This window comes from Rhinolophus sinicus, chromosome 15 (assembly GCF_057876585.1).
Source record: "Rhinolophus sinicus isolate RSI-liver-muscle chromosome 15, RSI-T2T, whole genome shotgun sequence".
NCBI lineage: Eukaryota > Metazoa > Chordata > Mammalia > Chiroptera > Rhinolophidae > Rhinolophus > Rhinolophus sinicus.
In genome coordinates, this window is record NC_142515.1 from 13,302,411 (window position 1) to 13,325,240 (window position 22,830).

At 43.1% G+C, this 22,830-nt stretch overlaps 1 protein-coding gene across 21 annotated transcripts in view; it reads left to right on the forward strand.

The window, feature by feature from the left end:
- Positions 1–22,830, forward strand: part of ABLIM1 (actin binding LIM protein 1) — a 290,923-nt gene that overhangs the window by 118,261 nt on the left and 149,832 nt on the right. The window contains exon 1 of one of the 21 annotated variants that reach the window (XM_074339007.2): positions 19,788–20,218. The exons of 17 other annotated variants lie outside the window; for them this stretch is intronic. In XM_074339007.2, the coding sequence (XP_074195108.2) occupies positions 20,203–20,218 (16 nt within the window). In that variant the 5' untranslated portion in view covers positions 19,788–20,202. Of the gene's footprint in view, positions 1–19,787; positions 20,219–22,830 lie in introns of those variants that run through there. 3 more of the 21 variants (XR_012498398.2, XR_012498402.2, XR_012498400.2) reach the window with 3 other exon arrangements.

The window sequence follows — 22,830 nt, forward strand, 5'->3', positions numbered from 1 at the left end:
TGTAACTTTGTGAACATACACAGCTACCTACACGGTAATTCTCTTTCCATCATGTGATTCTGCTAGAGATTCTGCATTAGTAGAAAGCCCGTGAAACAACATATAATAATAGCATTAGTGTTGGATTAATGGGGTGAGGCAGAAAGATTTTTATGGCACTAAGGGCAGGGGTTTCCTTCTAGAAAATGGAAAAGATTGTCTGCTGTGGCCTGGAGCTGGATTTGTTGCTAATTAAATCTGAAGAACTTTAATTGCGGTCTCCACTGTGTGAGAGCTTGGAATTATTATCTTGAGTTTTTTCTGATTTGTATTTTTAGATTATATACAATATGTGTATACATACCAGATAATATTGGATCTACTAGGCTTATTGCAGGTGATTTCCTTTAGATATAACAGCTGTGTCCTTTCTCTTGCTCTGGATCTTAATCTGATTATTGAATATTCATTCGTGTCTCAGACTGACATAGTCTTGAGTTCCCCGTAACAGCTGTTTTTTATACCTGATCATTTACGTAGATGGAGCCCTAAGCTCTTGAGGGTAATCACTTAAATACATCTTCCTTAATCTTCTTAGCTGGGCAGTGAGAAGGGAAAAAAGTAAATAAGGAGCCAGAAGAGTTGTGGGGAAGCAAGCTGCTCGGGATTCTGGTGTCCGTTTCTCATTTCTCTATAATCCATGCCAAGATGCCTTCCTTCCTTGGGTTAAAGTGTCTGGGGAAATTGTGCAGCTCTGAGAAAAGCAAAGTCACCTCATCTGAAAGAACCAGCTGTAGGCGCTCATACAGAAGGAGGCTGGTTGTCGAGGATGTGAGTGTCACTGGGAGCCCCTATCCCGCTCACAGGCGTGCCACCATCACCCATCTGTTGTATCTACATCCTGAGGTCTGCTGCACATTCGAGCACTTGTTTAATCATTTTGATCCTCCGGGTAAGTGAAAGAGCCTACCTACCCGGGACATGGCTCTTTGTTGTGTGATTGGCCTAATAATAAAGTATTATCTGGAACCATTCTTCCATAATGTATTCTTCAAAGGAAACACTATTCTTAATATATAATTAATCGGGTGAGTGTGGGAGGAATGGAGAATGTCACATAAGTACAGCTCTGGAGTTAATTCTGAGGGTACGTTTGTCTATGATTTTATAATCTCAGTAACAGATGTGTCTCTTTCCAAACTTGGTACTAATAATTGTCAAAATAGGAGGTATGATGGAAAAGAAAGATCTCCATCGATAGATGCTGTTCTTTCATGTGATAAAGGATGAGTGGGAAAGAAATATTCAGGGCAGCAGATTGACAGGAGTAAAGAATGACCGAGGTAAAATTCAGGTCTAAATTGTTTCACTGCCTACAGAGGGCTCATCTTGTGGGGGAAAAAAAGAAGAAGAAGATGAAGACGATGACGAAGGAGGAGGAGGAAAAGGAGGTTTATTATTTATTATTTATTATATTGAAAGAACCAGTGAAGCTCATTAAAATGTGGAGACTTGTCCATCTGCCTGGGAAAGAAGCGGGGAAAGCCCAGTCTGAGGACAAAGTGATTACACTTCCAAGTTTTCAGACTCTGAAGTTATGATGGTGCCTTTATTCATGACGATGACACCTACTCAACTTCTCACTCCTTGTCAAAATCAGTCCTGGAAGTGACACAGGAGACAGAAAGCTACTAGACATGGTCCCTACAAACATGTGACGATGAGCCAATGAGCCAGGAGTCAGAATACATGCCTGATAATTCTTAGACAGTGAGAGAGGAGGGCAGAGTTGGATGCAGGTTAGGTGAGGTAGGAGAGTTAACCTGTACTGGGGTGCTTTGTTTTGTTTTTTTCCAATTAACTTTTCTAATAGTTTTATTGAGATATAATTCGTATAGCATAGAATTTACCCATTGAAGTCTATAACTCAGAGGTTTCTATATATTCACGGACGTGTGCAACCATCACCGTAGTGAGTTTTAGAATATGGTTATTGTGTCTAAAAGATACCCTGTGCCCTTCGTCTGTCACCCCACCCCCATCCCAACCTTTCCATCCCCACTCCTCAGCCTTAAGAAACCACTAATCTACTTTCTGTCTCTCTAGATTTCCCTATTCTGGACATTTCATAAGTAGAATCACATAATATATGGTCTTTAGGGTCTGGCTTCCTTCCCTTACCTTGTTTTCTTGACTCATTCATGTTGTACCATGTCTCAGTACTTCAGTCCTTTTTATGGCTAAATAATCTTCCATCGTAGGGGTCGGCCATATTTTGTTGACTCATTCATCAGTTAATGACATTGGGATTATTTCTATCTTTTGTTAATATTGCAGCTATGAACATTCATATACAAGTTTTTGTGTAAACATAAGTTTCCAATTCTCTTGGGCATATACCTAGGAATGGAATTTCTGGATTAAATGGCAACCCTAATATTTAACCTTCTGAGGAACTCTCAGGCTGCTTTTCAAAGTGGCTGCACCATTTTACATTCCCACCAGCAGCATATGAAGTTTCTGATTTCTCCAGAGTCTTGCCAATACTTGTTATTATCTGACTTTTGAATTCCAGCCATTCTCGTGGTTACGAAGTAGCATCTCAGGGCAGCATCTCAAGCTGTACTGAGCTCTGGCTGAGACAGGGAGCGGCTGGCTGGCCGATCAGTGCCAAGGCAGGGCAGGCTACCTGTCTGCAAATGCGGATGCTGACAGCTCCTGGGCTCTCACTCTCCAACAGCCTCCACTTTGTCCTGAGCAGAGGAGCGAGGAATGGGCAACGGAGAAAACATGACTTCTGTCCCTGGCTTCCTTATAAGTGACCCTAGAAAAACGTTCAGAACCGGCTGGCCCGGCCTGTTGCAGTTGAGGGCACCTCTCTCAAATACCAGCTTAGTATGCTTTAGGCAGATGCCTGAAATCCCCTTATGAAGGGAAATAAATAAAAGGTCATTCCACAATTAGGGGTAAAAACTGAACGTGGATTTCTGCTGGAGCTAACACTACTGTGAATGAGTTTGGTGCTTCTACTGAAAGAGATTCCAATCAGCCTCTTTGGAATGAGCTGTTGATGCTCATGAAAGAGATAAGTTCTGCCGTAGGAGAAGGCAGGAAGTCACGGGGAGACCAGGTAAACAGTGGTTGGATGAGAGTGTGGTGGACAATGGTTTGTCAGTGGTTTCAATCACAAGAGAACAAGAGAATAAACAGTATCAAAGAGAGTCCTGGGTAAAGGAAAAGGCGACCATCATTGAGACATCCCTAGCTTAATGGAGGCAGATAAGGAAATCTGGGGGAATAGTTCAGTGTGTGGCTTTAAGGTTGGATATTCCAGAATTTAAGTCCCAGCTCATCTACATGCTAAATGTGTTATTTTGGGAATTTAGTGTCTCCAAGTCACCGTTTCCCCATCTGTAAGGTACGCAGAAGAATGCACACCTTATGTGCTTGCTATGAGCAGGTCTGCCCCTAGGATATATGGGTTCCCGAGCAACTGTTTTTTTATGGGATCCTTGTCAATATAAACAATTTGAGTCACTCCAAATCAGTGTGTCAACAGCCCAGTCTTACTCAATCGTGGGAAAGAAATACCACACCAGCCTGAGAAAGTGGATTGTTCACCAAACTCTCCTCCTGGACTCAAACTGGCTCCGGGGCTCTGAGACAGCCCCACTGCCAAGCGTCCCAGAGCTCCTCCGGGCATCTGGTCAACCTTCTGCCCAGCAAGGATCCTCAGAGAGAGCTCCAAAGAGGAGGCTGGAGTGTCCCCCCCACCCCCAACAGCCCTGCTGGCCCCAGCTGGTCCTAAGAAAGGGACTTAGACATTTTTGAGGAAGGTGTGGCTTAGGGCCAAGGGCTCTACCTGCCCAGGTCTTAGGGAAGTATGGATTATGAGGATTAAATAAGAACAGGCATATTGAAAGTGTTTTCCAGAGTGACACACACAAGTGTCCGCTAAATTTGAGCTACAATAAAATAGTTTGTTATTTTAAAAAGTAATGATTTCTGTTGTTTGCCTTCCACCGCTGTGAAGCCATAGAGGTTCAGTTTTTGTGCTTCTGGAACCCAGGACTATCAACACAGCACAGGAAGTAGGATTCCCAGGAAGCCACTGTGTGTGCTTGGAGTATGCCCTGTAGGACAGGTGCCTGGAGGAAGCGTGCCCTCCTGTGCTGGTGAAAACCCAGAGTGCTCAGGAGCGGCTCCTGGCAGGACACTCAGGGTTATTTGGCGAAGGCCTCCTGCAGCTGCCAGAAAGATCTCAAGATGCTGCCACTTCCTGTTGTTGTCTGGTGCTCAGCTCCTGTTTGCGTTGTGCTGGCCTCCATGCTTTTTAAAGTGCCTCTCCGTGTGCCTGTCCTTTGTCATGCTCAATACAACCCTCGGAAGTCAGTAGGGAAGGAATTGTTTTCCCCGTTTCAGAACAAAAAGAGGAACTGACAAGAAGCTGGAACATGTAGACAAAGCCACTGCATCAGTGAACATAAAAAATAGCTTCTGCGTGTGGATGTAACTCTATCTCTGTGGGATGACTGTGGATGCCGTGCCATTCTAGAACAGTTGTCATTCACTGAGGGCCTGCTATGTCTCAAACATTGTGCCTAGTGTTGTATAACTTTCCCCGTTTAGTATTCCTAATAATTCAACAAAGCAAGTACTACTTTTATCCTCATTCTACAAATGAGGAAACTGTGGCATATGCGGCTAAGAAACCTACCACAAGTCACATAGGTAGTGAGTAGGAGTGCTAGATTTGGACGTAGGTTGGCCTGACACCCAAGTTCATGGGCTTAACCAGGATGCTGTAAGGCCTCACCCTCGGAGCGCGCGGATAGGTCATCCCTGAAACCTGCTGAGCATTGGCACACTTAAAATGTGTAAATAGCAGTGCTTATTAAGTACTTTAGCAATTCAAATTTGAAGATTCTCTTGTAAAATAAATTGTTTGTGCCAGGAAAATTAGCAAACATTTCTTTTCCCCAGTTCATAAATGCAGTTGTGTGTATGGGGTTTTCTCCTCACCCTCCTATAGGAACTTATAGTAAATTTTTTAACCTGTGTTTCTTTTTGTTCTTCTGAGCTTTTGAGTCTAGTACAAATTAAAGAGCATATTTAGGTCAATTACCTCCTTGACAAACAAACAAGAAGAGACTGGCCCTCTTATCAAAAGCCCTAAGGATATCTGGAAAGGGTTCAGTGATTATATTGTCAGCTGAGTCCAAATCCCAAAGCAGAATGTTCTGGACTGGAGACCAGGGACCAAAGTAGTCTTGGCAGCCCCCTCCCTGGAAAAGCAGTTCATATTTCTGAAGATAGAAAGGTGGTTTTGCTCTGGTTCAAACAGCTGCTGTGTCTTCCTGTATACATTCAGGTTACCCCTAGGGACTGTCTTCGCTTGGGGTGCTCTCCCCAAGACCCAAAAAGTCAGATTTACCACATAACTGAGAGAACCTCAGCAGTGTTTGTACACTGTTGTTTCTTCAAGTGATACCAACCTGTTTTGTTATATGTTCATAACATACACCGTTACGATTCTCTCACTTTTCCTTTCATGACCCTTTTAATCTCATTCACTCCCACTAATCCCACCCCCGAGATCAGACAGGTACGAGGGCTAGGAAGGTCTTGGATGTCGTGGGCCAAAGAGGACTTTGTTATCTACTCACTGAGGGCTCTAGGAGCTTTTCTACTACATCTTCCCGGTGGTACTGAGATGCTGTGTTGGAAAAACGTTTTGCATACTTTGTAAACCCCAGACACCACGGTGAAGACCCTCCTTCAATGTGAGAGAAGGCCTTGAAAACAATATCTCCTGGGAGCTAGGGCAAGGAGGGGTGTCTGGTTCCTCCCGCGGCCCTGCTCTCCTGACTGATGGCTTAGACTAGTGGCTTTTCTGAACACCAAGTCGTAGCAGGAATCCGGTGCTTGCAGGGAGATGTGCAACCTCGTGGCCTCAATTCCTCCACATGCCAGGGCCACATCCAGTTTCTTGATGGAATGTGGTTCCCTCAAAACAGCAGTCTCACTTTGACTTTTATTCTGCGGACGATGGAAATGGTACATGGTGGAGAGTTTCTTCCACATCTCGGGAGAACAGGAGAGATTTGAGATTTCAGCTGTGTGGTAAAGCATTAGTTTGTATTGTTTTCTTTGGTTTATAGTGATCAATAACGCCTATTACCTCCCCAAGGCTTCCCATTCCATTGGTTTAATCATATTTCCAGGATCATAGTTTTAAGCCCTTGACGGTCAGGCCCTGCCTTTCTATCACGTCCTACCATTAACCCCCAAGCACCAGCACCACACCAGACTTCTCTGTCACAGATGTTTGAAGGACCCTTTCACCTTGGGCCTCTCTCTGTATGTGCAGTTCTGCTCCCTGGCGTACCCTTCCCGGTTCCTCTGACTCAGGCAGGATTCACCTTAAGCTTTTCCTCCTCTGGGCAAGCTTGCCTTCCCTCCTGCCTCCCCATCTTCTGTGCTTCCAAAGCATCCTAGGCATGTCACCATCAGAACTGCCTGTTTCTAAGCTTCTGTCTTTCAGTCCACAGAGTTCCTTTCTGATGGTACAGAGGGACCCAATTCACATTATTGTTCCATTATAGTACCTGGCATGGAAATAGGCCATAAATGTGTGAGTAAGTGAATGAATGAATGTTTTCAGAAATCAAATCACTGTTAGAATACAGTGGACATAAAATTTTCTCCCTGCCTTCGGGTAGCTGAAGCTTGGAGAAGCAGTATGGTGTAGTGGCTGCAAATTCAGGGCTGTGGAGTCAGACTACCCTGCCAAGTTCAAAGTCCAGCACCATTGTTTTTTAGCGGTGTGACCTGAACATGTTACTTAATACCTCTGAGCTTCAGTTTTAGCCCCTCTAAATGTGGATAATACTACCTACTTTGCAGTAATACTATAAGGACTAAAAGAAAATATGAATATAAAAGAAGAAAATATACTAGCATTTAGTAGGTTCTCGATAAATATTTCTCCCTTTTCCTCTTCTTCTCCCCACTCCAGATGTGTGAGAAGCTAAATAAATGGTTAGGTAATAAATATAATTAGTTTTCAAAGGAAGGAAAGATAATTTGGGTGTGATGCAACCAGGGAAAGAGGAAGTAAGATTTGAGCTGCAAAATAGATAAGATTTACCCAAAATATGAGTAAATATGAGTAAAGGAAAAATAGCCTGATGGTATGAGAGTAGAAAGGAAAAATAGAAGATAAGACATTTTTCACCTTCTTCCACACTGCCTGACTGTGCCTGGTCCAGCCTTGTTTTGTTTTTGGTTTTATTTATTTTTTTAGGCCCAGGCATGTGAACAAGTAACCATTTTCAAGGGAATGTTCCCGTCTAATTTATTTCCTTGAGTGACTAAATATGCTGAAATACCCCATTAGTTTTCACCATATGTACTGAAAAACTAATCTTATTTCAAGTCAGAGAGCAAGGCAGTCTAAGTTTATTGTTTGGCATTGTTTTTATCCTGGCTAAAAAAAAAAAAGAATTGATTCTTACTAAGAGTAGCTTGCCTTCACAGAAAGCCCTGATGTAGCATTATTTGATCCTAATGATTCTGGGGCATGCCTCAGGGCTTATGATTCTACAGCCCTGTTAACTTACTAGTGAATCAGCCATGGGTCTGGAATGACCCTGAGATGCAAGACGAAGGCTGCCGGCAGAAAGGTAGCAGAGTCTGTGTGCGATTCCTGATGATGTTAAGTAGCCAGGAGAGAAGTGATTACTTTCTCAGATTCCAGAAGGCTCCCCACCCAGAATGCATTAGAGAAATTCTTCACAGAATCAGAATTCACGGGACCTTCAAATTTAAATACTTCAGAACTTCAGATGGCCAATGGTATGCATTAGAATTCCAGCTGTTTCTGAAAGATAGAAATAAAAGTTTCATATCAACACCTTCCTACAGGGAGTAGGAGACTGAGGCCCACAGAAGGAAAATGACTTCCCCCAGCACTGCCATATATATTACAGGCAGACTTAGATGAAGAATTAGCCTTTTTTCTCCCTCTTTACCATTGCAGAAGGGACGACTGAAAGATTATCAACATTTTTTTTAGTTAAGTTTGAGATTCAGCTCAGGTGATACTTTCCTGTGAAGACTCTCCAGACTTCCACTCTTTGAAGGCCCTTCCTTAAGTCACACAAATGCCCATCCAAGTACCTTTATGCTTGGTTATATCTATTTGTCTGCATGTCTCTCCCTACCAGGTAGTAAGATTCTTATTGTCAGGAAAATGATCTTTGCTTCTCCAGTGTATAACACAGGTCTTCGTAAGTAAAGGTACTTCATATAGTTTCAAAATTAAGCTATCATCCACGTGCCTTAAAAATATACCATTTTAACATGTACAGTACTGTGGTTTTCAGAGTTGTGCAACCATCACCGCTATATAATTCCAAGGCATTTTTATCACCCCTAAAAGCAACCCTGTATCCATTAGCAGTCACTCCCTGTCACCAACACTCCCCAGTCCCTGGCAACTACTGACCTACTTTGTGTCTCCAGGGATTTGCCTATTCTGGACATTTCATATAAATGGAATCACACAGCATGTGGCCTTTTGTGTCTGGCTTCTTTCACGTAGCAATGCACATGTTTTCACGGTGCATTGATGTTGTAGCATGTGTCAGTACTTTGTTCCTTTCTACAACCAAATAATATCCCATTGTACAGACAGACCACATTTTGTTTTTCTATTCATCAGCTGATGGACATTGGGGTTCTTTCTGCTTTTGGGGTATTATTAACAATGCTGCTGTGAACATTTGTGTAAAAGTTTTGTGTGGAGGTACGTTTATAACTCTTTGGGGTACATATCTAAGACTGGCATTGCTGGGTCATATGCTAACTCTACATTTAACTTTTAGAGGAACTGACAAGCCATTTTCCGCAGGGGCTGCATTATTTTGCATTAAAATTTCACTTAATACAATTTTAAATTAAGTTAAAGCTATTCCCTCAAAGTGAAATAACCAGTTTTCACTACAATGAAAAATCCCATATGTACATTCATGTCTATCAGCATCCTGTATCTTATTCTTTATATCCCTATGACGTAAAGGTCTGCAAACATATTATGTAAAGGAAGGTAAGGTCTTGGCTGAAACATTAGTTAGTTGGTTGCTCTGTTCCTGCTGCAGGTGTCTTACTATAGCCCCCAAGTTGTGTTTGGTTGCTGTTTAGAGATCTTTTCTCATTCAAGTTCTGTTGCCATCGATAGCAACTGAAATGAATCAGAGGACCTCCCAGACCTCCTGACTCACGGTGCCCAGAAAACTCCAGCTCGCAGAGGTTTGCATGTGGCCCAGTGGAGAGGGAGAATTCTCATGACACATATTGCATCCTCATGGGATAAAGATGGGGTTGAGAAGAAAAGTCCCAGATGGTTGGGGCCACTGCCAGCACCCAGGCTTCTCCCTTTCTGTTTGTCATCACCTGGATGATTTCGTAAGGTCATTTTTGTTATCACTAGAATATTCTGGGGTGTTTAACATTAGCTCTCCCTGTAGGACAAATCCCAGCTCTGTTTCATATCACTCTTTTCGCCGAAGTGCTAGCATGTGATTCTACTATGGAGCTGGATATGTTCATCTGTTATCTTTTCCTCAGGCCAGACTTGTCCTTGAAGAGTACAGTCCAACTCTATAGTCGTTTGGTAGCCTGCACGTCGGCAGGGGTTTTAGCTACTTAATAAGTAACTGCCAGATCGCTGAGGTCATCAATTGCTCCACCATTATCACGGATGGAAATCCTATGTGATGTTACTTTGTTCAGTAATACTTCACCTGAACTTGATCTAGCCTAGCTCATGGTTCCATTGGTCTATTTTAAGAGTTTAAAGAGGATACAAGCAGCTACTTCCAACACATTTCTTGGTTAGCTTCTTTATCTAGATACCAGGAGTGGGCTAGATCATTTTCTATCTGTAGTAGCTGGTGAAAAGTTGTTGAACCCAACCCACTTTCTGGAACTCTCTCTGTATTTGGGGAGGACCACATTCTACTTGAAACTTTCCTCTATCTCTTTAGTTAAGAGGCAAGCATTCCTTCCTTCAAAACTTTATAGTATTTTCTCAGGATCTCTGACTCGTCCCTTTCTACCTCTCTTCAGAGTTATTTAGGTACTTGGGCTATTTGCCCTACTAGAATGTAAACTCACTGAGGGCGTACCCCATGCATCTTTGATCTGTGCACCACTGTCTGCCTCAAAGTGAGGTTTTGTGTATTGTAGATGCTCAGTAAATACTTGTCAGCTATAATTCTTTCTCTTAGCAGTAATTTATTTCTCTTCATTCTTTCCTGATTTTTGCTCACTTTGCTTTCAATTGTGCGATGCTATGACTTAATGCTGTGTTTGTGGTTTAGTTGCTTTTTTCTGTGTGTACAGTTAACAGCCACTGAAGCATATTGGTAAATGCTCAGCATTCTTAGTACATTTTACTGAGGAAGGGGAAAAAAATTTTGTGTAATCCAGATCCCAAACCAAGAAGAATTTATGTTTTAAATATTTCCCTACCTGTCTACCCTCTAATTTCTCCAAGCGCCAACAAATCCAATACATATGCAGAGTGTTTTCCATCTTGCTGGGGAGTGGTGAGAAGGGATGAAGGGAACAAAATCACCTTCTATACCTCTTCCAAAAATATAGCCAACTTGGCACATGGCATATTGTACTAGCACAATGTTTGGTTGAATTGCAGCAATGTGTAGCTATTTAAAAAATTTTTAAAGAGAGCCCAGGAATGTATGTGACTACAATAGAACATTATTATAAAATGACTCATTTCTATAGAGTTTGATAAATGTCATAAATGACATCCTTGCCCCTAAAACATAACTTCAAGCTTAAAAGACATTTGGGGGCATATTTGTCTATGAGGCAGTTGGTAGTTCCGACTTCTGTGACCAGAATTAATCCAAGTAGGCTCATTTACATATTTTAAAGGAGAAAGCACTTCAGCATGGTGTCTGTGCATACAAATCCCATTGTGTTTGTACAATAAAATTATCCCATTCATTATTGATTCTCTTGAGAAAAAAAATATTCTGTCTGATGAGCATATTTGGTCTCTTCAGGGTATTGTTCTCTTTCAAATCTGTCTTTGAAATCTAAAGTAAGGACTAGTTAGAAATGGTCAGTGGACCGATACAAATTTTTCTTTATGTTTAAGCATAATACTATGGATAACTGAGATTCTCTTTGTGTTGAACTACCCCCAAAAGCAGACCCTGAGACAAGGATTCAAGGGCACGTCATTTACTAGGAAGGTGATCCTAGAAAACACTGGTGGGGGAGTGAAACTAATAAAAAGTGAATTATCAAACTAGTTACCAGTGTGGGCAGCTAAAGCTCAAATGATTGGGAACTGTGGGAGATAGTGTAGGATATGCCTCAGGGATATTCCAGCCAAGGGAGGAGGAAGCCGGGGTATTTATCTACCACCTCCCCAAGCTACTTCACGTGCATTAACTCACTCATTGTGATGTTTCTAGTTACCAGGCTTGACTTGTAGAGGTGAATGTCCAAGAGGTACAAGAAATCAAAAGAGGGAGGAATATATATATATACATATATATTTATATTCCTCCCTCTTTTGATTTCCTGTATATATATATATATATATATATATATATATATATATGTATATATGTATATATGTATATATATGCGTATGAATAAGATCTTAGACAGTCTCATTGGAACCCAAGAAATGCTGAACAGCCAGGCCTCGGGAAGCACAGAATTCCAGGCTTCTCCAGGACCATCAGTTTAGTTTTGGGGAATATCCTATTCTCCTCCCTCCCAGCTGGCTTCTCTGACACACTACCCTTTGGAATTTTAGTATCCACATGTCTCTGTGAAGCCTGCCCCTGACCTGGTCTTCCTTGATCTTTTAATGTAAGTACCTGCCATTGAGTGGGACTTTGTATGTGTCTCTTCGTCAGATTCCCAGGAGTAAAATCCTAATTGGCCAGCCCATGTTTTTCAAGACAGGGTATACATTGCAAGTGTTTGGCCCTCTGATGGATGGGTTCCCCGCCCCCTCCCCAGTGTCTACTAACAATTCAGTCAGCCACGGACAAGGTGAGAAGTCATATGGCTCAGTGCCTACTCAAAAGAGGGGTAGCACAGGGACAGAGGAAGACTGGATGGGGCAAGGTACCCCCGAGGCATACCATTATACCTCGGCAAGACTCTATGTTGATATACGGAAATCTTGTCACGAGGAATTCCATGGCATTTGCATGACTATGTAGGCTGAATAACTAGAAAGAAAAATCAACCCCCCTGGGATTATCCTAGTGCCAGTGTATCATCTCCTTTTCATTCAGCAACTTCTCTGGAGGAAAGATGCTATGGGAATCCTAGATATGAATAAATTAGCGACAATTTTGGTTCTTACACGAAGAATCTGGATACAATCAGTACAAAGGTACAGGTGTATCATCTCCCTTTTCTTAAAGATATATTTGCCTTGAGATTCCTTTGTGTTCCCAAGACTGAGAAACAGGAGTTGAAATATAAAAACATATAATCTTTAATCAGAGGTAAAGCAATGAAGTGATGTGATTTGAGGCTCTTCTGTGAGATGCCTAGAGTAAAAATCCTGGATGGTCGGGTGCAAATCACTCGTCTCCTGCTGTGAAAACAGGGACAGAAGCACTCTTGTGCTTCTCTCCAACCCACCTCTCGATTATTGTTGGTATAATACTGTTTGCTCGTTGTTCTTTGCTTCTGTTACTCCAAACCTTGCCATTCTCTTCTATAACCATAATGCAGTAATTGGGGTATCCATTTCAGATTTAATAGAATTCACTGCTCACTGCCAATCCGTTTACTACATTATTTGCATTACTGATTTTGATGTGTCTCTCCATTGACTAAATGTTGTGGTCAAGAGGTTTTCCTGAGAAGGGTTTGCAGTGTTGTATTCCTGAGTACCTTTGTGCTTGTGGTGGTTTGCCTTTGCCTTTCTGCCTGAACAACATTTTGGCTGGCTGTAAGGTTCTGGGATCCGCTTGCATTCCCTGAAGACGTCCAGGTATTGCTCCGTGGTCTTCTGTGCATCCATATTGTTGTGGAGAAGTCTGAGATTAGCCTGAATTTTTCTCTCTTGGTGGGTGATAGGTTTTTTTTCTGTCTTCATAGATAGAAAATGATGTCCTTTGAAATTCAAAAGCTTAGGACCGGACTTGGAGTTAGCATTTTGTATTCAATTTTGCCAAAATATTATACCTATACTCTTTAAATCTGCAAGTTCAAACCTATCTTCATTTCAGGAAAATTCTTGTGTATTTGATCTTTGAATACCTTTTCTGCTTCTTAGGTTCTTGACTTCTAGAACATAAGTTCTTTTTAAAGTATTACTTTCTTTCTTTATTTTTTATTTTATTTATTTTTTTTGCACGTCTATTGGTTTTCTCTCATTGTTTTAGGCTCTTTCTTCTGCATTCATTGAGTTCATCTCAAACTTTGTTCTATGCTAGGGACTAGATATTTTATCAGTATCTGTTCTGTTCTTGGATGTTTCATTTATTACTATTGATACTATCTTAGTCCTTGGTTTTTATTTGTTTCATCTATAATCTTTTTCCTCATCTCATTCTGTTATGTCATCATCTCACCCTTGACCTTTTGTAAATTTCATGCACTAATTCAACCTTCTGCATTGGTGGCCACTCCCCTTCATTCTAGTCACCACACAGAAGCCAGAAGGATCCCATGGAAATGACAGTCAGATCATGTGACTTTCCCTGTGACTTCCCACCTCACTCACAGTGAAAGCCAAAGTTCTTGCCATGACTCAGAGGACCCTAACTCTCGCCTCTCTCTCTTCTCTCCCGCCCTCACCTGCCTCCAGCCACGCTGGCCTCCTCACTGCTTTGAACACACCAGCCAGTAATGGCTGTGTACTTTGCATGCTTATTTTGGCCTGTTCCTCAGATGATGGCTGAAATGTTCGAGGAGAATGAGAGAGAGGCTATTTTCTGGGAGTGTGGCAGGGCATAATGAGAGTTGTCAGGAAGGAGGAGAGCAAACGTAGGCTTTGTACACCTTACAAAACTGCTGTGCCACCCCCACCCCCAATTTTCATGTGTCTCTCTGTAAACCACAGGAATGCTACTCCGTGAGAATGATTAGTCATGGTGGATGACGGACTTGCATCTTAAAAGACTTGATATGTGGGCCTGGGGACATCTTCTGTCTAGCCAAGGATGAGTCCAGCAGGCCAAGGTTATGATGCTGTTCACGTGGCAGGTCCTGTGATCAGAAGTCTAAGAACTAACACAGGATAAGGTACCAGGAGAGAAGATCGTTTTACACAGACAAGGCCAAATGGAATATCGTTTCCATTGTTCCAGGTCCTTTGGAAATGCCAAAAAAGTCAATGTACGTCGAGTGCATCTTGACTCAAAAAGTGTGTATGTGTGTGTGTTAAGCGGTTGGGGAAAGGGAAGAGGGGATCTTTAGTGACCTCTGTAAAAGGGAAGACCCAACCAATCAAAAGGAGGTCCTGTGGCTTTTAAATTTTAGCAAACCTAGTTGTTTCTTCATGTGTAAAGTGTAATATTATCTCATCCAGTTGTTATGAGGATATAATGGGGGTAATAAATGTAAAGAGTCTAGAGTGCTGGCTGACATAATAAGCACACTATACATGGTGATAGAAGTGGTGGTGAGGGTTAGTTATTATGGGGACTTCGTAAAATGACTCCCTGATTAAATTCCTTTTCAGCGTGCTTCCTCTCCGAGGTGAATTACTGGTTTCCATCCTGGCAAATATTTTCAAGCAATCATTAAATTGATTTATATAGGAGACTGAATTGACTTCTAATTTGTTTCTTAGGTTTTTTAAAATCAGTCTATTTGACTATAAGAATGAATGCTTATGTAGTGTTTTGACTTACTGTATTAAGCCAGTGACATTTATTCCTTAGTAGTCATCGAATATTGCATTCCTATTTTGTGCCTGTCACTATGTGACTGCAGATAGTCACCTGTGACCCTTCCCTTAAAGAGTCCACAGTCCCTTGCCAAAGCAGACATGCAACTCCTTCATCACAGTATCTTCTCTCTTGATATCTTATTGTTCATTAGTTCTTGGACTCCTTAAGATAGGTGAGTAGCATCTTAGTCTTGGCCTGTGGGCTCATCCTTGGCTAGACAATTCAAAGCACCGGTGGCAGTCAGGCACGAGAAAGGTGGAAGTGTTGCAAAAGAAGGCCTGCAGCTCTAAATGATGGAAAGGGGCCGTTTTTCTATCCTAATCGCTGTATTTCTATCTAGAAAATATTAAGGAAAAGGGTAAAGCTAATAGTAAACTCCAGGGAAACAAATGGCCTCTTCCCGAATAATTTAGAGCTATTTCTGTACTCCATGTGAACTTCTCATGTACCCGAAATTAGGCTAAAATCCATGAAATTCTCTTTACAATCAAAAGGTCCTTTGAATTCTGGTAATAGAATTCCAGTACACTTGTAGAAAAATGGCTTCTTTTATGCTCACTCTATACTTTCTATCCTTAGTGGGTTATTTATAGGGAACATTAAATATACTTCAGTAATTTTTGTCATTTTCTCAAGCTGCAACCAATTCCTTAGATCCAAATTCAGAAGTGGCTTCCAAGAAGGACCATGCAGAAGTTTTGGATCCAAATGTAAAATAATTCTACTTTAAGAATTCATGGAAAACAACTTTGCTGGCCATTGATTCTGTGAGATTCACATGGAAAAAAATCCTAAGAATTATCAGTTGAGGACAAGAGAATTAGTAGGATCACGAGGGCTCAGACACTTAGGAATTTTCCTCAGACTGTGGGAAATTTTAGAATCATCACTTCCAATCAGTGTCAGTAAGATTGCAGTGAATGTCGAGATAATTGTTATTTTGGCCAAGGAGAGAATAAGGGTTGTTTTTCAGAAGTGGTGAGATGGTATGTAGCTCTGTTTGTAAATCTCATGTTCATTCACCTCCTGACATGCAGGCCAGTGTGCTAGGCCAGTGGTCCTTAGTCACTTACGAAGCTGCTTGTGGCGCAGGCTTCACCTCCAGAGAATCTGAGGCGTCAGACCTTGGGTGGGGACTAGGTGTCTGCATGTAAAGCACCCCTAGTAGTTCTGTAGACTGTGGTCTTGGGAGTCTAGAAAAGCCAGAAACCCTCCTTGCCTTCTGGAGCTCACAGCCTAGTTCTGGAGATGAAGCCACTACATTACAGAAGGATAAACCAATGGGTTTGTGCGACTCAAAGTGCGGTGTGTGGGATGTGCATGGCTGTCATTTTATTCTATTGATCGGAAATATTTAGATAAACTAATAAACTTAGACATTTCCTGACCATCTATTATTTGTCCAGCAGCCTGCTAAAAACTGGACATGCACAAACCAACACAACCCAGTTTGCACAAAGGAAGCAATATGGTTGGAAACAGAACATGGTGGACTTTGAAACGCATCCAAAGTCTTTTGATCTTAACTTGGAGAGAAACTGATGGCTCAGATTTGAGATTAACCACGTCACTTCTAAGCCCCCCCCCCCTTAGCGTGGCTTTCAGAGCCCTCTGTGACCGACCACCCCAGCCTTAGCTTGAGCCCCTCCCTGTATCCCATGAACAGTGAGCTACTTGATACCTTCTCATCCCACAACCTACCCTTGAAATGACCTTGGCAGGCCTTACTTGCCTTGTCTCCTCTCCGGGGCTTCCTGTTGAGCTCAGCACTGCCCTGCACCCTATGCACGCTTCTTCTGTCTTAGCACCCTCCTAATTTCCTTGAGAATATTTGTGCGTATGCATCTCCTCCACCAGGTGGTAGGCATCTCCAGAGCAGTGCTTTCTCTCTCCTTGTTTTTGTACTGCCAACCCCATACCTGGCATTCAGTAGGTGCTCCGTAAATGTCAAGGTGAGGTTGATAGATGTAAACATTAAATATATGGCAAACAAGGGACTCATTCTTGAGTCTTCTTTCAGCTGAATTCTGCTAGAAAGGATATGGAGGGCTCCTTTGCCAGTGAGCGCAAAGGTGTGGAGGGATGTGTGCTATCTGGAAAGCTGGTGTCTGTGGCCATAGAGAGGTCCCAAACTTTCTGCTCTGCAGTGCACAAGCAGAAGACAATCCTTGGTTCTGTTGAGAGAGAGCAGCGAGGAAGTGGACTCTGTCAGGTTGCTTGTTTCCAGGTTGTAACTTCATTGTCATGGCTGCTATTGAAATGACGTACGCTTGGAGTTCTGCCAAGAACGGCTGTATGCTAACCAAGCTTTCTCTTCAACAAAATGGTTTCTGTCTTTTGGTCACTTGTGGACAACCATGCCTTCATTTTGTGAGTGTATGAAAAGGTGGCTGTGAGTCAGTTTGGGGAATGAAGCAACGAATAAAATCATGAGTTGGTGTCTTCATTATGAAGTCTTAGCTCATCCGAGTTGGAATGAGATTGAGATAAATTCTTTGGAAATAATCTGTAGAAATAAGAATAAAATGTCCTGCCATCTTATGAACCGTACATGTTTCATTGTTTTCTTGATTTATTTTGCTGCATTTCTTGTAGCTTTAACCGTAAAGTAGAAAATCTCTATGCTTTGCTTCTGAAAGCTCTGAGCTATTGGGCTCTAGGCAAGGAGACAAAAACAATTTAGTTTTACTCTCCCACATTCCAAAAATAACTTCAGTAATACCCTCTTTGGTTATCTTAAAAGTGCAGAGTGGCTGTTTTTATTCTAAAGTAGCAGTGTCTGATTGTTGGGGGGGGGTGGGGGGGGACTTTAGCCATATGACTATTATTTAGCAACTAAATGCTGGTGACTCATTCACTTTGACAGCGGTACAGGAAAATTCTTTCCATGGAAAACACAGGAGGGGGGGAATCTCTGAACCACTGTGTAGTATTTTCCTTTAGAAAAGGCTTCCCTGAAAATGAATAGGCACCAGCTGTTACTCTGTTAGCCGAGTCTCCAAAGCTGCCAGAGAGCCTTTCTAAACCGGGGTTTCTGGGAATTTATCCACGAAGGTAGACAGGTAGGTTCAGAGCTGTAATAAGGAACCAGTTTAGTTAATAAGTCTCAGAATTAAAAATTGTCGTCCTGAGTAAAAGAGAAATTGAATTAATTGCATTTATAGTATCTGGAACACTTATGTATGATTGGGTTTGGACTAATAGAAAACCAATGGTGTTTCACTGTCACATTGCATTAGGGAGCGGGGCAGTGAGTAAGGAGAGAGGGAGGGAGGAAGGGAGGGAGGGAGGGAACATTGTTCCCTTGGCTTTGAGCTGAATAAGCTGAAGGCCTGGGAGGGAAGTGTCTGAGGGCGGTGCTTATCTATTTATGCAGCAAAAACATAATAAATTCAATTCACCTGCTTAGGCTCACAACCCCACACTGATTTCTGCTCGCCGAGGTTCATTTTGCTTGTCAGCGTCTCCGTCAGTTCTCTCAGGGTGATTAGGGGTGGACGGAGTAGACCAGGGCAGTTTCAGCCATGAAAATGTGGGAATGGGAAGGGCTCATGTCTTTCATACTCAACCCTGCCCATCCCTCTGGACTGGAGGTCATGGTGCTCTCCTATTTATGAATGGAGGACAGAGAAGCTGCTAAAAGGCTCTTCAGTGTTTATCCTCCAACTGGCCGCTGACTTAGGAAAGCCACAGCCCTACAGGGCTGCAGAGGAGACCCGGAGCGGTGTGGGTGAAGTATGTGTCATAGAAAAGACGACCCAGGGGTTGGAGAGGACTTAGCCCTTCCTTACAGGCGGAGAGGCCCAAGCTATTAATAGTAAAACCCTGAGTCACAGATGTAGGAATGTCACAGCTGCTTGAGAACTGCTACTGTTACCCATCAGCAAAACAGCAGTAAGGCCTGGCCCAGCCCCAGAAACGTACTTTCAGCTACAAACACCCTCGGAGTCAAAGATGAGGCAGGTGGATTGACTTCATTCCTTTCTGTTCCCCTGGCTCTCTTAGACCCAACACGTTACAATATTTGCAGTAAATACAGTCTAATACTGGCTGTGCATTCTGGTTCGCAAAGATGTGTTGGCCATCTGCTGCTCCCGGAGTGGTGCTGCGTCTGTTTTTTTGTCTCTTGCTCATCACATTTCTCCCACATGGTGGATGTACGTGAGGAGTGGCGGAGACTGAACACACGGTGGGTGGCCGTTGGCTTTATGAACCCAGCAGTCTTCTGCTCCCAGGAGGGCCTACCTGTGACTCGGGGGGTCAGAAATCAAAAGCCTTGTTAGGAGCCTCTGAGGCAGGGTCACCCTCAGGCTAGTGAGGGGTACGGTGGTGACAGCCCCTTCTTTTGTAGCTAGGGTTCCCCCTCACATATACGCATCCGAGGGATTTGTCTAGAAAACTCTAATGAAGCAGAGAGAAAGTGGATGTCAAAATCCTACCTAACTGGATAAGTCAGAATTTTACTTTGATCCAGAATTTGATCTTGGGTGAGGAATTGAAACCTGAAAAGAGCCTCTTCCCAGGCTGTCTCTCACTGTCTGTCCTCAGTCCCCACCCCCATCCAGGTAAACCACAGGGGGGGGAGCAGCCGGGCAAATCAAATGTCATTATTTATGTGTTTTTTTTTTCATTTGTAATTGAGCCTCTAGGACCTTAAAGAGGAATAAAATGAACCCGAAGGAGCCACTAGCATTATGTTTCTACTAAGGCTAATTTTATTTATTCAGTTTGTCTGAAACGAGCTCTAGAAAGAATGAAAGCAGCAGTAATAGGAAACGAATAAGCTAACAATTGACTAGTTTTACCGACTGGAACCGTCCCTGGCTGTTTTTGGCCCCTCTCTGCTGGCAATCATTTATCAGACCCCGGGAGGGGCCAGGGCTCGGGAGCATGGCATCGCCCGTTTTCCCCGGGCTTCGCGCAAGGAATGCAAGGTGGTGGCAGTGACCAGAGATTAGGGCAGTGGAATTTTGCATTTGTTACAGCAGCAGCTGTAGCGAGTGGTTTCAGCCCAAGGGCAGAGTCCCCGAGCAGGGCGCGGCACCGCTCGGTGGCGATTGCCGGGGCGGTTACCGGAGCTCGGCCCTCCGAGCTGGGGGCGGGATTTTAGAAAGAAGCCCGGGACTTGGCGAGTGGATGCTGGGGCTTTTCCTCGCAGCCTCTGCAGCGGCGGGTCTGTCTGCCCAGGCGCGCTCCCCCTCGTCGACTTCATTCCCTTTTCCTTCAGTGCTGCTCGCCAGAGGACCCGGTTGCCATGGTGAAGGAGAAAGGTAATTATAAATATCGATCACTGTTCACGGTGGCAGAAGTTGGAATGGTGCTGCAGGGCTCGGCTACCTTATGGGGGATGATCGGTGGAGACCGGGCAGACATGTTCTTGGTGCAAGAATCTCTGTATTGTGAGTGAAGCTGGGGTTTCCATGGACCGAGAGTTCATTAAGGACCTTTCATTTGGCTACGGCATCTGAAGCACATCCTATTTCTGGACTGTTTGCACAGCTGAGCTCCTGCGCCTGTGTCTCTTTGAACTGTTATTGCATATTGAATTTTGGGTTGTGTTTGAGACTTGCCTACCTGCCCCCATCCTAGCCTTCAATCTCTTACTCACCGCCACCCAAATCAGTCAATTAATTAAGATGTGTAATGAAAGGATCCTTCTACCAGGTTTGCGCTGTTTGCGAACCTGCCCAAGACTAGCTGGGACCGGCTGGAAGGAGAAGCAGACTGTTTTAAAGGTTTCAGGGATGCTACTTTAATAACCTGGCATTTCCGCCGTATCCCTAATCACTCCTGCAAACATCTTGTTAAAGGATGTGGTATGTGTCAAAGGTGCCAGATCACCTCAGAAGGAGCATGTAAAAAGGAGAGGGGGGGGTCCTCTGCGCAGGTACACAGCGTTTATGCATGGGGCGTGGTCCTGAGTGTGAGTTAACGCTCTCAGAATTGAATTACAGTTTGACTCGTTGGTTTATCCAGGAAAGGCAAAAGAACGCAGCAGTGTTGGATGTTAATTATCCAAGTAATATAATAAATACATCTTATGTTAAGAAAGTGAAGTGTTGCAGGAGAATGGATAGTGCAAAGTGAAAGCCCCTTGTTCCTACCCTGTCAACCTCCATTTCCCCTTCTCTCCAGAGGTAAGATTGTTACTATATGTGTATTTTTCTAGACAGGAATTAGATACGTAGATAGATAGATGTATGCAAATGGGATCATTCTAAGACCATTTTTTCTGAGACTTGATTTTTTTTTGTCCCCTCTTAATAGCTTAGGGACCTTCACCACAAGGTTTTTATAGTATGAGCAACCACTGTTTAGTTTTGCTCTTTGGTAAACTTGGATTTCTTCTGCCACATTTTCTAACTGTGAGACATAACTTTCCCCACACACATGGACCTCTGCTCTTTCGGGGTTACCTGAAACCATTTCGGTGACTTATCTATATCTACTTTCTCTTAAAGCCCCTACAGGGAATAACTTTGACGGGAACATGCTGAACTCAAATTGATTCTTGTTGCTGGAAACTCGGCTGGGTTTTACTATCCTAATGGCTAGGTGAAGAACAGGATCATGACAGCTAACAGTGCCACTACGGCTGTGCCTTAGGACAAAGAGAAGCAGGTTCCTCTCTCTCTCTCCCTTCTGTTCCTGGATATCTTGAATAATCACTTGCTTTCGCTTTCATCTTTCACTGAGTAAGTGGTAATTGAGTGAAATTATTTGGTGTATAGAAAGGCATTTCTAATGTTTCCTCTCTTTTGGGGGGTGCTTCCAGGAACCCTCAGAATAACAAATACAGATGTTGACATTTAATAAAAATCAACACTCTTCACTTTTACTGCCCACCCAACTGGAACAACTTCGTCCTGATCTCTACTGCTAATATTTTTCAGTTTGTTTCCCCCATGTGAGTAATTTATGAGTGATGGGAAAGGGATTACAAAAGCCACTTTGTGGGGCCACGAAAGCCACAGACTTGCTCTGTGTTAGTATGCTGTGTTTCCCCGAAAATAAGACCTGAACAGAAAACAAGCCCTAGCATGATTTTTCAGGAGGACATCCCTTGACGTAAGCTCTAATGCGTCTTTTGGAGCAAACAGTAATATAAGACCCAGTCTTATTTTCAGGGAAACATGGTATGTATTGTAGATCAATAATCCCCAAATAGCAACTCTTTTTCTAAGTCATCGCAGACTTTCTGGGGTTCACTTTTGCTTTACAAGTCAGTAGCCTCGTTCTAACTGGAACACTTTGAACAGGCCACTGAAAGGTCACATACTAGTATTATCTTTGCCCGCAGCCACTGATTAAAAAAGGCTGTTCCTTTTTTATTTGGAGGTCTGTGTCAATCCATCCCACTCCCTCCCAGCTCACTGCTCGCACTGACCTCAGCCAACAGCAGAGGAAGACAGGTGTTTTTGGCAGGTACAAGAGCTGCCATGGAAAGAAATGAATTTCATGATAGCTTTTCAAGTGAGAAGGGCACAGGAGAGCATGTAGTACTGGTGGGCGTTCATTCTAGAGGTGAGAACCCTGGGGTTTAGAAAGGGTAAATAAATTGCTCAGGGACACACAGGAGATAATTGGCCCATCATCCTGCGTTCCATCAAAGGTGCACATGGAGCAGTGACTGCACTTACCGAGGGTGTTGACATCCACTGGCTCCCTCACTAGACAGCGAGCCTCTCGGAAGCAGCACTGTGTCACCAATTTTAATATCCAGTGCCTAAGTTAAGTGTCTGCCCCATTGCAGAACAGACTGGCCTGTTCTCAGAGCTGGGACTGGAACGAGGTCTTCTCAATTCTGAGACCTCTCCAGTCCTTTCCATTTCTTCTTGCTCTCTGAGAGGCCTTGCTCCTTCCTCCTGGAGCTGACACGGAT